The sequence below is a fragment of the Hippocampus comes genome, unplaced genomic scaffold (assembly GCF_001891065.2).
Source record: "Hippocampus comes isolate QL1 unplaced genomic scaffold, H_comes_QL1_v1.1 scaffold76, whole genome shotgun sequence".
Taxonomy (NCBI): Eukaryota; Metazoa; Chordata; class Actinopteri; order Syngnathiformes; family Syngnathidae; genus Hippocampus; species Hippocampus comes.
This window is the reverse complement of record NW_017805277.1, coordinates 3718349-3735080: the sequence shown is the minus strand read 5'-3', so window position 1 is coordinate 3735080 and position 16732 is coordinate 3718349. Positions and strand designations below refer to the sequence as shown.

The 16732-nt window shown below is 41.4% G+C and overlaps 1 protein-coding gene across 3 annotated transcripts in view; it reads left to right on the top strand.

Annotated features, from left to right (window-relative positions):
- The window catches only part of arid4b (AT-rich interaction domain 4B), a 35433-nt gene that overhangs the window by 6368 nt on the left and 12333 nt on the right, over positions 1-16732 (top strand). For all 3 annotated transcript variants that reach the window (XM_019870497.1, XM_019870498.1, XM_019870496.1), the window contains exons 3-9: positions 6655-6765; positions 10861-10926; positions 11219-11309; positions 12518-12597; positions 13344-13435; positions 14745-14886; positions 16101-16180. In XM_019870497.1, coding sequence (XP_019726056.1) covers positions 6655-6765; positions 10861-10926; positions 11219-11309; positions 12518-12597; positions 13344-13435; positions 14745-14886; positions 16101-16180 — 662 coding nt within the window. The remainder of the gene's footprint in view (positions 1-6654; positions 6766-10860; positions 10927-11218; positions 11310-12517; positions 12598-13343; positions 13436-14744; positions 14887-16100; positions 16181-16732) is intronic.

Sequence of the window (16732 nt, the reverse complement as noted above, 5' to 3'; positions counted from 1 at the left end):
CGCTTCGTAGTCCTCGATGGCCATAGTTAGCTCTCGAAGGCTAAAAACCTTACGCTAACTGGAGCGCTTCTCTCTCATTAGCGCTCCAGTTAGCGTAAGGTTAGCGCTCCAGTTAGCGTAAGGTTAGCGCTCCAGTTAGCGTAAGGTTTTTAGTCTTCGAGAGCTAACTATGGCCATCGAGGACTACGAAGCGCCCCGTGGCTGGCTTAAAAGTTCATTGCATGCCAGGAAGTATTTGTTATTGTTAGATTCAGACGAGGATGGACGTTGCATTGCTAAAATGGCTACAAAATGGACCTTTTGATGTCAAGCAGCTAAGACAAGAAGAGCTCTGATGCTGGAAGAGAGGGTAAAAGTGATCAAAATGAAAGACGGAGCAAGCAAAATAAAATACATTTTCCAAGAAATTGATGTAAGTGAAAGTGAATGCTGATCGTAAATTTCGCAATTTCTTTCCCTTTTTTTCTTTCTACACTGACAATATGAAGTGTCAAATAAGTGTGTGGTCATACTTATGTACTATTGGAATAAAAATAGAGTACACAAACGTTTGTGTGTGCGTGTACACATACGTTTGTGTGTGTGGGTGTGTGTGTGCTTACATCTGAGATCAAATTTGCTACAGTGAAAAACCCCCTGTTGTGAAAAATTTCTTGCTGCAAACATGATTTCGTTGTAGAGGAGTTTCACTGTACTACTACTACTAATGGCCTGATTTTCCTTTCAATCATTACAATTTATTTAGTCACAAATGTGATTTAAACAGGATTACACTATGGATTCTTTTCCCGTGCAGGCTTTAGTTTCCATGTCACTCTCAGGTGTTTTTGAACACCTCATGCTAGGTTCCATGTGGATGTGTTTAATCAAGCATGTGTGCCTGCAGATTGTTTTCCACATCACTGGTAAAATACCAGAAGCCTTGACTTGTTTGGTAGCTTTTTGCATGACTCTGACTTTAGCATGCAGAGTGTAACAGGTTTACGGCATCAATACGGTGCAGTAACTCTCGTCACACAGACAGCATAATTGGGTTAAGTAGTTAACACTTACTTGGACCAGTATACCAAAAGATAGACTCAACCCACAAGCGAAAGCAGCGTTATGATAAAACAAGAAGTGGCAGAGGCAATGAGACACTAAGAGCAACTGTTAACACTGAGACCAACTGTTGGGTTTGAAGTTGTATTAAAACATTCAACAACAAAATTAATGCGGTGATGATGACTCCCCTATTTGTCATCAGTCTGCATGCAATCGGATGTATATGAAGTACAAAGTCTGCAAACCTGTGCGCGCCTTCTTCCTACATTTCTTTTTCGCTGTTTGTTTAGTTTCGGCACTTCCGCTTCTCATTTTTTACACTGGTTTGCGAGCTAACAGGCAGTCAGAGTGATCAGGTGTCAAGACAGCCCAGCCAGAAACGCCCCCGTGATACCCCGACAACGGCTCTGATGTTGTACCCTACACAAGCAGAAAGTGCACACAGATGCCCCAAATCCCTGTGCAACCGCAACTAAGCCATGTTTGCCACCTAGTGGTGAATAGTGATAGTACAACTCAATACTACAAATTGGACCTGCGCTATTCATGGGGCTAGAGACTTGGTGTGTAATTGATGACTTTTGAAAGGCTTGGTGTTACACCCATAGTGGACAAGGGAGTGAACTAGCAAAAGGAAATTTACACTGTCATATAACCTGATGTTAGAAAGAGTGATTGTTGCTGATGACAGACAGATGTGATGTTTAGTTGAACGATGAGGGTAAAAGGCACTGAGGTGCTCTCAAAGAGGGTACCCCGTTACGCTGTGCCATTGAGTGTGCTTTGTAGTCTCCTTAACAGAGGAGATGCATACCATTAACCTGTGAACATTTTTTTTTTTTTGCTGCAAAAGGTGGGTGTTTTAGAGGGAGGTTTGGCATGGGCTGGCCGTTGTTATTTTCATTTTTTTCTGAATTTCAGGGTCCGCTGCCATCAGAATTCAGGTCGGATAAATAATTAACTAGCAAAGCACAAATCAAAGCTTTGGCTAACCGAAGCAGTGTGGTTATATTCAGCATGCGCTTATTGAGCAAATATTCAATGAATGTGTTTTTTTTTTTTTTCTTTTTCAATATATCCAGCAGAATGTGAACACGGCACAGACCAAGGGGCCATTTGTGCAAGACAATTTTCAGCTCGTTGACTTGGTTTGCTTTTGAGATGATTGTGACTGCTGGGAGAGCTCACAATTATCACACTATTAAACCAGTGGTTGACAATCATCTACTAACATGTGAATTCCACTTAAAGAAATGATTGTTTTAAAGCATATGTTGGAAGGAAAATATATGCATTTAGAAAGTGGCACAAATGGGCGTGACAGTTGGACAGGTTTGTTCAAAACTAAAAGAGGTTAAAAAAAAGTTGTAATAAATATTAGGTCACCCTGATATTGCCACCAAAGGTGAAAATCTCAAACTTTTTGCTCATAGTGTATTGCAAATACCCTAATCAATATGCACATGTAAATATTGTCACTGTGTCTTCTCTATTGGAAACACAATCTAACCTCATTGCAGCCACTCAGCACCAAATGAGAACATACAAGTGAAATCAGAGTTCAAATCAACTCACTCTCAATTTTTACAGTCTCTATATATATTTTAAATGCATTACTCATGAGTTGTCAGTTAAAAGGCCAATCTGAGCAATTTATACCAAAGATTTCATTCAGCATGAACATGGATAACAGCGTTGACGTGGTGAGTTGCAAATTGGTCCCGCTTCATTGTTCCACCTTAGCCCACAGCTTCGAAAGGTGACGACTTGTTGTGAATGTATCTATAGAGACAAGAGCTTGTTGCCTGACAACCTGCAGCTAAAATAATAGGACAATAGAGAAGAAAATGTGTATGTGTCTCATCCCCCTTACTGTATGATATTCTCAATCAAACACATTCAGCAGAATTAAGATTTGATTCATCGGGTATTTCACCCGATATATTTTTGCCAACGGTTTCTGCATGTCACTTGTGTTTAGTGATGTCAAGGTCAAATTGCGAGTTCGGTTGCCCACTAACTCGAAATGGATCAACTTCACCTCTGTAATTGTCACAACACCCGAATTCTGACTCGTTACTAAACCCGCCACTAGTACCTTGTTAAACAACCTGAAACAATACCACGGGGCAAAAAAAGCTGCAGTATATCAGTATGTCAGTCGAATCATAAATGACAACAAATAGAAGATATTAATGACAATTGGTATATTTATTCTCTCTTGATGAAGTTTAAAAAAAAAACAGCAGCTCAACTGTAAAACATTTTTGGAATGGTGTGAATGATTTGAAGCCTTATTTAAAATATGGAAATAGCTTCACAGAAGAATGATTTTTTTTTTTCACAAAGTGTAGAATACCAGCACACATTTCACTTGTTTGCTCTGTTATTGTTTGGACAGTTCATCGTTTCCCTCAGTAGAAAAGTTGAGATTGTACTTATTCGAGCACAAATGTGTTAACACCCAGTCGTTGGCGTGGCGACTGATTAAGTGCGCCGTATTTGTAGTGAAGTCCTAATTGCATTTTTTTGTAATCGAAACAAATGAGACCAAGAAAAATCATTTCCTAACATTGGTATCGTACGACCAATGAAAGTAAAACTCACAGAAATAACTTCAAATTAACAAAAGTAGTAATAAAGGGGGGGGAAAAACCCCACTGAAAAATAGCCAATGAAACTTAGACATCGATTTTGAATTGTGGTTCGAGACAATCATAAAACAAAGAAACTAATAAAACATGCCTGGACAAAAAAGATGGTAACCTTTAACTTAATAATTAGTTGCACAACTTTGTGAGGCAATTCCTGTCACAATAACAGAATCTCTGTTTCTGTTAATGAGACACACATAAACGGATATTTTGACCCACATGTCTTGAGCAAACGCTCCAGTTGTATCCGTCTGGTAGATGCCTCGTTTCAGCTCCTACGGCAGATGTCCAATGGTAATTATATCAGGGTTCATCGAAGCCCATGTCAGGATGGTCAACGTTTTGCTTTTGCTTTAAGCCATTCTTGAGTATTTTTAGCTGTGTGTTTTGGGTCCATCCCCTGTTGGAAGATCCATGGCATGTGGCTGACTCTAAGCAGCACATCACTCCTCAAAATGCTGATATATAATAGTCTTGAGATTCCCAGAACATAAACACCGCGGTTTTGTTTCATGTGCCCAAAGGACATTCTCCCAGAAGCTTTGTGGGTGGCTTGTCAATACACATTTTTTTGCAAATTCCAGTCTTGTTTTTTTATGATTTCCTTTCAACGTTGATGTCCTCCCTAGTTGTCTCTCACAAAGTCAATTTTGGCTATAAAAATGATGAATGGTGCGATCTGGCACCTTGACCTTGGAGTTCACCTTTATTGTTTTTTTATAGAGTTTTTCTACTGGGCTCTTGTGTTTACAATTCATATTATTCACCTCTTCAATTTGTCATTGTTCATTTTCCTCTTGTGGCACATCCTGGAAGGTTGGCTAGGGTCCAGTGGACTTCAAACATCTGACCAATGTGCGCGACTGTCGTCGCAGGAACATCAAGCTGCTTGAAGATGTTCTTGTAGCCTTTTCTTTGACGTGGTTGCCAACAATGTTTGCGTTCTAATTTCCTGCGACAACTCTCCTCACATGTGATCTGTGTTCAGCGTGGTACACGGCTTGTCACCAAACAGCGAACATGACACCTTGTCACCCTTTAAATAGGCAGATGAAATTAGTGCAAGTTCAAAGACACGTGATGCTAATTAGAGGACACACCTTCATTTAACATGTTCCTATTGCCAAGTTAGTTTCACTCTTTTCTAGGAGTACAGGTACCATTGATTTTGTCCATGCACGTTCTAAGATCAAACAACCTTTATTAGTCCCACACTGTAGAATTTCACACCATTTCAGCAGCAATAGTGGATGCAGGAAAAAAAACATGCAAGAGAAGACATTTGTATAAGACACAACTATTGTTAGTCCATCAACAATTCAGCCTATCCAATCGAGTGTATCCAACTCCCCAATGTTTCGGTTGTGTACTGTGACAGCTGCACGCAAGAAGTCGCAGCGGAATCTCTCAGCGCAAGTGTAAAAATCTGTCGCTGAAGGATCTGTGCATGCAGTGCTGTCAGTGTCCTGGAGGAAGTGTTTAGGATTGTCCCGCACGGTTGACAGCTTTGCCACCATCCTGTTGTCACTATTGTGTCAGTTGAGTCCAGCGGGCAGACCAGGACAGAGCAGGCCCTCCTGACCTGTTTGTAAAACGTCCTTATGTCCCTAGCAGGTATAACCGCCTGCCCAGCACTCCAAAGAAAAATGCCGCGGCAACCTCAGAGTCATGAAAGTTCTTCAGTTCTTTGTTAGCTTCTTTTTCAAAATAATTGTTAAACCACAATTCAAAAGCATTTTTTGATTCTCATTGTTTTAATTTTAAGTACATTTCCATTTATTAATACCGGTACCTGTGTCGGTTTTTTAAAAACTAAACTGGTTGCATAAATATGCACACCCTCAAACAAAATATGGCTTATATTCAGGGGTTAGCAGGTGCACTGAAAATATTAACGGCCCACCTGATTGCATTTTTCATTTTCTCCTTCGCGTGAGCGCATCGGTAACGGGGCTTAGGTGGTGCTGTGTTGCTCACGAACGACTCGTTCAAACGAACAAACTGAATTGGATCATTTCATGAGTTGTTCGGTTCCTTTCTCAGTTCAGTTGAGCCCGGCTGTGACCTTGTGCCGCATGAGAATCTACCCTGCAAATGTTGTGAGGGGACCTGCTTTGTGGGTGTCTTGGTCTTGCTGCGCCAGTAGCTTCAATGACCCACCAAATACCTTTATGTGAAACTACTTCGACTATACATACAACTATCGTTTCCTTATTCCCCAGGCTTTTTCAGCTCTTGTTTCGTTCGACCTGCAACTCCTCCCTTAATATGAGCTCCCCAGGTTCCAATAAACTAAAACTATATCTAGACTTACTGCATATAGCAGATAGGTTGGGCACCGCCGAACAGACAGCTCAATAATTTATATCCAATAATACAACAGCGACAAATCCACGGTACATCAATGCAGATTCATTTATATGTATATTTATATCTCCCTGTTGCTTTCGAGGCAGAGTGCTTATTTCCTCAGTAGCAACAGGAGATTCTAAACATTAAAAGCTCTCAGAAAGAGTGGGGAAGTCCATGGCCGTCTATCACTGTTCAGCCCGCCTGCCAAACAGTGGTGTCCAAAAGCATCATCTTCCTTCACCCACTCTGTGTTTTCTCTGCATCGACCTTTCAGTGTAGGAGATAATCATGTAGTGATGACTGAATGCTAGTGGGTTGCTTTACGATGAGCTTCTCCCTTTGTAGTCTCAGAGCAGAAATGTAGTGGCCTTTTTACTTGCTTCCTCAGTGGCTTCTTTTCAAATACCCACAACAGATGGTATGCATTTTCCACGGATGAATCGCCGAGCTGGGGTGGGTTTTGTGTTGCTACCCTTGACGAAGCAAAGCATGTATGCGTGCCTTTCTACGTGAGCTTTAAGAATACACCTGTCACTAAAGTGAATATTAAACGGTTGGCGTTGGATTGACTAATTCTTCTGTGTTGTTTTCTTTCTTGTGTCAGACTCTGGAGGAGCCCCCTTACTTGACAGTAGGGACTGATGTGAGTGCCAAGTACCGAGGGGCTTTCTGCGAGGCCAAGATTAAGACGGCAAAGCGTCTGGTCAAAGCTAAGGTAAGCCCCCTTTAAATGTGCTTCATGATCAGATATGATCAATATTTTGTCTTTCTCTGCTGTACATGTTTCAATGGAAAAACATTGCTAGATAACCTTGCTGGTTTTGGAAGCTTATGGTGAGCTTTTCCCATTGGACTGATGATAGTGATTTAAAGCGATTGTGCTGAATGTCGACAAAAATATTTCATTTGCATGGTGAAACACTGACTGGGGTTGCTTGTGGTGTTCATCTAGTAAGTCCTCGAGCCCAGCTCAGAAAGACGCAAGGTCTCCCCTAGCCCACCAGGTACCCATTAAGGCCTCAGGCATCCATTTTACCCACACCCTCCTCCGAATATGACAGCTCCAATGTTGTTCCCTCATTGGGTTCACGCTTTGCTGATGAAGGCTTTGCAAGACATGCACTGTACTGTATCATTCCCCCGGTAGAGCTGAGCATCTGGTTAATATAATTGAGGAGGGGCTGCTCACTTGTTCTTCCTGCAATGGCGGCATAATGGATGATACTACTGGGCAGTGACCAGCAGAGAGCCAACTACAGTAATCCAGACCCAGCGAGTTTGCTGTCCATATGGTCTGTATGGGCTGTGTTCTAGTTTTGCACACAAACTGGGTGAACTTGTTGACATAATGTTTTGTCATCCAGTTAACCGCTCGAACCTGCAGCACTGGATCGTTACGAGGGAGTGTTTTTACTCGCCTTACTTTCACTTTGCTGTGTTTACATGTTCTCAAAAACCAAAAGCGGGCTGTACTTTCTTTTGGTTTCATTCAAATCATTACATTAATTTTAATGGAAAGTCACGTAGTTTCCAGCCGCTTTCTCTGCACATTCCTTATTTCACTTCTTTGGTTTAAACATTGGGGCTAAGTTGATTTGAAAATAGTTGAAATTTGTGTTTTACTGTCATTTGTTAAAAAATTGGGTGAGTTTAAATTGGGTGTTCATATTCGATCAAAGAAATTTATTCATATGCCTCCCTTGACACCTTGTACTCGTGGTCACAACACAGTGGTGTAAAATGAAACAAACGAGGCAGTAACCGTTTGTGTGTGAGTGCTTTTCATGTTAATTGGCTGAGTTTGTTTGTAGTTGGATATAAAGTCGACATGTTTCATTAACATGTACGCATGCGTTTGAATGTTCTACTCTGATGAGTTCAAACTTACCTCATTAATCTCTATCTGCTTGTGTAAGACGTTGACGGTTACAGCATCTGGCACGAGGTCCTTCGAGTCATTTGAGTGAAAGATTTGTGTGACATTTATTTTTACGATGCTGCGCTCCGCACTTGAAGACTTGTAAAAAGTTGGTTGTCCCCGCACTGATTTTACCTACTGTGAAATGATAAGTACACTTCACACCCTATGAGCAAGGACAGAAACTGCAGTACGTTGCTGAATTTAGAGGCCTCATTTATTCTTTGTATTACATTTTGAGCCCGTATCAGTAAGCATGTCACGGAATGTAAATGTGCCGAATGTAGTTATATTAACTTAATGAACATTTCATAAACATTCCCCTTTCGGGACTTTGGCTGAGAATATCAATGAAACAATCCCATGAGTGAAATGGCCCTTGTTAATTTAAACTTTTGAGTGAGGTTGAAAAGTAACCGGCGGCACGGGGGTCGACTAGTTCGCACGTCCGCCTAACAGTGCAGAGGTGCAGGGTTCAATTCCGGCTCCGGCTTTCCTGTGTGGTTTTGCATGTTCTCCCTGTGTCTGCGTGGGTTTTCTCCGGGTACTCCGTTTTCCTCCCACATTCCAAAAACATGCATGGCAGGTTGATAGAACATTTTAAATGGTCCGTAGGTGTGAGTGTAAGCACGAATAGTTGTTAGTCTGTGTGTGCCCTGTGATTGGCAACTAGTTCAGGGTGTACCCCGCCTACGACCCGAAGACAGCTGGGAAGGGCTGCAGCACGCCCCGTGACCCTTGTTAGGATAAGCGGATCAGAAAATGGATGGATGGACAGATAGTTTCAAAAACGTCTTTTTGTTTTCTCAACAATGGGCACTGCAGCGTGCTATTGTAGCACGTGTGAACGTGGACCACCAAGCGCTTGAGGGCTGCTTCAAAATAATCTGTGTCTCTCAAACAAATGGCCCCACCACACAAGCTATGAGTCCATCATTTTCCTATGCAAGTTTTAACAAACGAATGCTTTCACAAAAGAGTCGCATTCTTATTGGAACTCTTAACATCAAGTATGTTTCCTGTAAAAGAAAGTGAGTCCGTTTACAGAATACATGCACATCATGGCGCATGGTCAGGATGGTACCACCTCTGCCTCAATTTGAGCCAGAAAAGCCCTGAATTGCACTACCAGGAGTCATGCACTTGCCCGCATATTATTAAAAGAACATGTCTAGGAGGCGGCTGCATGTTTGTCAATGTGCAGTGACTGACTTTGCTTGAGTACCCAGCGGAGCCAAAGAAGTAATACCAGCTTATGAGACGAGTCAGGTGTTATTGATGTTCTCTCTGCAGAGAGGTGGGGACCTCATGCCCTTCCAGGTGTTAAAAGGTCTTCCCATATTACAGGAGAAGGAATGTGATTCTCTCCCCATGTGATGAAACACAGCCGAGGGAAGCTTTTGGTTGCACTTGAAATGCATTGGGAATATTGTCAGTCTGTTGACTTGAGGCTTGTTTTGTTTTGTTTTTATGTTTCTTTGTTTTTTCGACACACTACACTTGGAATTGTGAGTAGATTCCACTGAAACAGTTATCATGGATCAGTAGGCTTTTGTCTTACGTAAAGAATTGCATTTTTCAGTTGGCCTTTTATCTGCCTGACTGTATTGGTATTAGTGCTGGTTTCTTTTTTGTAGCATGGCTCCACAAACCATTCTGTCACAGAGATAACTGATGCCAAGTATGAGAGTGTGACACCCTGAGCTTGACAAAATTTGTTGTCATTAGTTTTGTGTCAAAGAAAAAAAGATCAATAGCTAATCATGGGGTTTCTTTCGCAATGTAAATATCGGCCAGAATGAGCTTAAGAAAAGTATCTCTACAGGTGTTGTTGCTGTTGCTGTTGAGCAACCTCCAACTGGGTCCCAAAGCGACTCCGAAAGCCGCAGCGACCCGGGTACCTGCAGACCCAGTTGTCGGCTGTCGACTGGGAACTGTTCGTAGCCCGAAGGCACCCCCAACACCACTTGGAGGTCGTTCCCGAGTTGGGCTGTTGCTGCTGCTGCTGTTGTTGTGCCACAGTAGAATTGTATTAAATACAGCGATGCTAACACATTTGAGGAATGAATAACTCTGAGGAACTAAAGCATGGATTATTATTCAGTGAAGACAAAAACTACAAAAAAAAAAAAATCAGAGAGCAGTTATTCCAAGAGTTATTGAAGTTTCATTCAGGTCATATCAGTAATTAGATCTTGAGGAACCTGTGTTGCACTAAAAGCTTCCAGCGTTTGAACTAGAATCGTATGAGATATGCGATTCACTAATCTCTGCTGATTTAAAAGTCCTATTTATTAAATGCAATTAGTAAGGATTCAGATCAGCAACAACTGTGTCATTAGTAAGAATTCAGATGAGGATCAATTGTGTCATGACAGTCAGTTCTTATGAGTCTGTCCAACAGATTTTCTGCTCCTGGCAGCTTCTACATTTTCACAGCGCGCTGGTTTTGCACCTTTTGGTCTCCTTGTTACCAGATGCGTGATCGGATTATGATCCACTGTGGCTCACTTAGCAGAGGCTGCAGATGCAGTGACAGTTGTGTAGTTGTGGGTAGTGGGTGCGGGGGTGGGGGGCGTCTGACATTCAGAGCTGAAGTCTGCAACAGTTGGCGCTAGCAGATGTGGCGGTGACGTACAGCCATCCACTGGAGGGGGGGTTCAGCGATAGCACAAAATTCTCACACTGTTTGTAAAATGACACTCTAGTCTTTTCTGGAACCCTAGGTCAAGCTGTCATGATTTTTAGTCTATCGCAGTCATCGATCGCAGTTATTATATTCAAGTAACATAAGAAGGGAAATGGTGACGATGAAAGGGCGTTCTGACTTGACTATTCAGAACTGACTGCATTCATTTTCCCGACTATCCTCTTCTCCTTCTCCTTCCTCAGGTGACCTTTAAATCAGATCTGTCCGCAGCTGAGGTCCACGATGAAAGCATCAAAGGACCACTGAAGGTGAGATGGGTTTGATGAAAAAGCTGGCAGTCTCAAAACATCATGGATGACTTTTATCATTTCGTATGTTTTATACTTTGATTTGAATGACGTGCATTATTCACATTTGGAATTTCCATATCTGAGCCTCAGTTTTGTTGAACCTTGCTTCGCTATTTCATTTCAGTCAATTATAATAATTGTAGCGCTCTTAGTAGGTTGACATTACTTTCATGATGACATTTCCCATCAAAAGACAAAAAAGGTTTGTTGGGTTAATAAGCCAACAATCAGCAGTGTTTTGGTCTTGCAGGTGGGTGCTATTGTAGAAGTGAAGAACCCGGATGGAGTTTACCAGGAGGCCACAATCAATAAGCTGACCGACGCAAGTATTTACACAGTTGGTGAGTCATTATCATGAAAGCCAGTCAAAGTAGAACAAATAGTTCATATAGACTGTAAAGAAGTATCGCATCAGCATTGCAGCTTTACTTAAAATTCGAGTACAATTCAGTATTTTGCAGCATATTGTTGGGATAGTATCATGTCTTAACCGTTTATATTACGTAGTGTGTGTACGGAATCATGGATCTCTCCTGACCAGTTAGTGAAGCAAAATATAATAAAGGAAATAAATCAAAATATCCGATAAAGCCCCACATCACACACACGTACACATTATACTACATCATTGCACTGAAATATACTAATTAAAAATGAACAAAAGCAAACTTTGTAATGCATTGTAACTTTCCACATATTTCAATGAATGACGTATAAAGGGTTAAGTGGAACTCTTTGTAGTCAATTGTAATTGAGTGCAATATTTGCTCTCTTATTAGTCTACTTTTGCTCCTGGTCATGTCCTGAGGGACACGTCTGGCCATTTTTACATGCTCATTTCTGCGCTCGCGTTCTTTAACTTTTAGTCAACAGTAATGTGCATCCAGCTTTCCTGCTAAAACACCTGGCTGATTCAACCACAAATGAGGTAAAACAGCAAGGCGAAATATATAAATGCAGTGCTTGCAAACAATTAGCGTAATTAGTCTTAAAGAGAGGCAGTGTTATTTCTCACTAGGCAGCAGGAGTATTATGTAATGCCTTGAAATAATGCGGGCGACCACATAAGTACTCTTAAAATGATTGACATTGACATTATGTTCTTTCGACCGTTGTAAATTGTAACCAACTCAACTGCCTTTTTTTTTGCCGCTGCCTGTTATTTAACAGTGCCCTTGGGTCCTGTCTGTTGTGTGTGCGGAGGGGTAATATCTCAGCGCAGATTATTGCTTTTCATTCATTTCTAGGAGAAAAATCGCAGATGTCACTGCTTCAACTATTTGCTAAGATCATTTAAGGAAGACAAAAAAAACTTTTCACTCATAGATCTTCTTAACGTAATGTGTGTGTGTGTGTGTGTGTGTGTGTGTGTGTGTGTGTGTGTGTGTGTGTGTGTGTGTGTGTGTGTGCGCGCGCGCGCGCGCACATATCCCAATAGTAGTACTGAACTTAACTGTTGTGCATTGATTGTGTGTACGTGTGTATTCCTGCATGGATTCCTGCCACGGCAATGCCATAAAGTTTGTCTTTTTCGTTGTCACCCCCACAGTGTTTGACGATGGCGATGAGAAGACTTTAAGACGTTCCTCCCTCTGCCTTAAAGGCGCTCGTCACTTTGCGGAGAGTGAGGCAAGTAACGTCTCTCACCTTTCGTCAAAGCATCAACCATCTTAGGTCATGAAAATTCAGTTTTATATATTGTACATTCATTGCTTTTTTTCTTCTCAAATACCTCTCATATGAACTTGCATTTGTTCCAGTACTTAAATACACGGCACAAATTAAATGTTTCTTCCCAGTCCTACACCGCTGTTGAGACGTTCAGCTCAGTAGCAAATATATCAAACAAAAACACGGTTCTAAGTAATCCACATGATCAGAATTTTTAAGCCGATTGACCTTTTTAACCTATTTGCACAGCAGCATAAGTGGCATCAGTTATGACCTTACCAGAAGTTTTTTACATGTTTTGTTTTTGATTTATTTATTTACACTGACTGTAATACAAATGTTTACATCCCCCCCCCCCTTCTCAATGAAACACTGTCATAAACAATAGACCTAATACCACCTCCCACTCCGGAATTTTTTTTTTTTGCTGGTTTCCTATGACTTCATAAAATATGCTCGAGGCACAACAGTGACATCTACCAAACAGGGAATTTGACATTATATACGTTGGCTACAAAAAGATCCTTAAAGTTATATGATTCACACTTTCCATTTTGGACAATAACCGAGGCTGGTTCCCCGTGCATGACTTCATTTAGTTTATACTGGAGTCAAATCTTGTAGCAAGCAACTGGTTTTTGAGTCTGACTAATTATCTTGAAAATATAAAATGTACCGACTGCTGTTGTTTGTCGCCTCTGCAGACACTTGACAGACTCCCTCTCACTAATCCTGAGCACTTCGGCACACCTGTCATCGGTAAAAAGGGTAACAGGGGCCGACGATCCAACCCAATGTGAGTGTCGTCCTATCCTCATTTTACATCATGTAAGCATCAATCATTCAAACTGTGACAGAGGTCTGTGATGGAAATGGAAAAGAAGAGCATTTTTTTTCCTGCCAACCCACATTCTTCCGAAAGAGGCGCCCCCATTCTATGTGATCGTGACAGCAAAGACTTGCTCTCATTTCCATTTCTTTCGGAAAAAAAGCTCCTGAGGCTTAGAGCAGGAAACACCGCTCAGTTTTAGGTGGGTGTGTTATGTTCTGATATGTTCGCTCCAGACTGGAGTTTTCATGTGGGAATAGAAACTGCTTCAGGGTTTTGGCAATGGACATCACTGCGATTATAAAGAGGACACTCTACTTAATAATCTTATCCTGACACGACTGCTAATGGCATTGATGCAATATTGACTTGGAAGAGTCCCAGCTGCACTTTAGCACCTCTGGCTTGTCTTCCTCTTCGCTAAAATATTTTTTGTGAGCATTAACAATCCTGCCTGAAAAGAAATTACTGACAAAGCCAGAAAAAACATTCATCGTCTCCGGATGTTGTCTGGTCTTGGAGGACATAGCACACATCCACACTTGCTCAGCATCTACATTAGCTCTATAATTGTATATAAATGTGTGTGTGTGTGTGTGTGTGTGTGTGTGTGTGTGTGTATATTTCTGATAAATGTTGTCTTCATTGGGAAAACAAAACGACCTGTGACTTTTGACCGGTAGTGCATACTTTGAACATCAAATTAAATTTTTACATTAAGAGTCATGAAAAAGTATGTCACTCCGATATTTTATTATGCGTTTGGGTCTTTTTGAAAAGAAAAATCCCATTTAGCAAGTAGATACATGAAGTAGATACACTTTATTTTCTACAGTAAGCCACATAATGTAATGTGACGTGCCGGATCTGGCCCCTGGGCCTTGGGTTTAAGCACTTTACAGGAGGTATTTGGAAACATTTAATAATCATTTCCAAGATCAATGCCCTGTGACACAGCCGTGTCAAAATCACTACAGTCGTGTGTCAGCTGAAGTCTCACATTAAAGCTCAGATGACTAATGAAAAGAAAGTGAAACTGCAAAAGTGGGTGTGAATGTTATGCCTAAGATTTAAATGTTCAAATTAAGGAAACTAAATAAAATGACTTTCATTTAAAAGTTTTCGTTTTGGAGAATCAACATGGATGATTGAGGGGGTGTTCGTTCTATAACAAAAAGGTTTGGGGTTACACAAACCAAAACAGGTTTGGAATCATTGATTTACACTGTACTTTTCTATTGAATAGCCCATTATGGGGTCTTTTTTTGTCACATAGCCAAGAGGAAGACTTGTCTTCATCCTCCAGTGAAGAAGAGGAGAGTGATCAACGGCAGAATGAAGATCTGTTTGGAAAAGTGGTCTGCGTAGAGGGAGTGGCCATGGGGGATAAAAAGAAAACCACGTGGTATCCTGCGCTGGTGAGCTCATAGCATCTCCTCTGCTACATCATGGCATGGTTTTCATCTTTCATCAGCACTCTTGTATATTATATATTGTTGTTGTTTTTGCCTGTGAAAGCATGCAAGATTTTAATCATATCCCGAAACAAGACCATCTGTTTTTGCACGTAGAAGTTGCAGTATTTGTACTTTTTCTTCACATTAAGAAAATCAGCTGAACACCACCAGTTCAACCGACATTCAACTCTTGGGCAACATAATCGGACAGTGAAATGGTGACAGGCCTTCTTTGTTTCTAGAAGTGTTACAAGTTGTTGGGGGAGAATGGGAGAGGCTCGGGAAAGCTTCCCCTTTAACTGTGCAGTGTGTACTCAGCACAGCCCCGCCTACAGTGTTTGTTGTTGTTGGCCTGCCGTTGACCGAGCTCATTGCTGCCTCCTTGCGGCAGCTTTAGGTAGTATACTCTAGTTTGCTTTCATATTGCAACCGTACAGGGGGTGAGGTGAGAATACACTGCTGAATGTTGTTTGCAAACAGGAGGTAAATAATGCCTGATAATGAAATTAAAAAAGGTGGGAATGGATTGATATGCTTGCTGTGTTGTTAAAAAGATAAGGTAGCAAGTGTTTTATTTAAAAACAAACATTGTGATTCCTTGTGGGGTGACGTGAATATTGGGAGCAAGGAGCACGCGGTCAGAAAGCAAAGGGAATCATATTGCCATAAAGTGCTGCCTCCCCTGGGTTAGACTCTGACAGTAGCACAACCCCCACTGTTATGCACCCCAACGTAAGTCAACAGCAGAGCCACATGCTGCGAGCAGCGCGCAACCTTTGAACAACCTTTATACCTCACTCTGCATGTTGCTTGCTCGCTTGTCTTGGTTTCATAGACAGCATATTTTGGAAGCCATCAATCAACAAGGCCTCCACAGACACACTTTTAGTGGTCCTGTGACAACGTCAAATTCTTTCACTTCCTTCTTGCGCTCCACAAACACACACACACACACACACACACACACAAAACAGACAGAGGGATGCTTGTGCATGATCATCAGGCTTGGAAAAGGTGGAGGTATAGGAAAATTGAAGTAATTATCATTAGTTCTCCGTCACACACACACACGCGCGTGCACACACAGACACACACACACGCACACGCACATTAGGTCGCACACTGTCTGCTACCTCATCTGACCTCTGGAATGTCTCTTGTTTCTGCACACTCAGGTCACCTCCCCCGACTGCCATGATGACATCACAATGAAAAAGGAAAGCTTATTCGTCCGCTCTTTCAAGGACGGAAAATTGTAAGTCTGAATTATTAACAAGGTTATCGTGCATATTTGACTAGTAGAATATCTGAATGCTAGTGGTATGTTTGCCTCATTTTAATCCAGCATTAATGAATCATTTTGATGCTGTTTTAACCATCCATGTTTTATTAATAGAGTATGCATGCAACAGTGAATGCAATGCTTGGTGAGCAGCTTGAGGACAAATATAGTGCAATCATTACGATGTATGTATTATTTGTATAGCTGACTGACAAGTTTTACTTTCTCGTATATGCAATGTGTTTGGGTATGGTGGCAGAAGCAATTACTGTCTTGTTTCCAAGTTTGTGTCAACTTGGTCAATGAACTGAGATGCCCCTGGGTAATTTTCTTCAAGCTTGCAAAATGTGAAACTTTGGTGTGTTTGTTTGCACACTGCTGCTTGAATTCCATTGTTGAGAGAGCAGCCAGGTCTCCTTATCTCAGCCTTGCATCAGCAACAGACAATAAACCTCCTGTGTAAGTCATCATCAAATAATTGTAGTGCAGAAAGTGTGAAAAGAGCTCTTATCGGGCGGCTTGTGG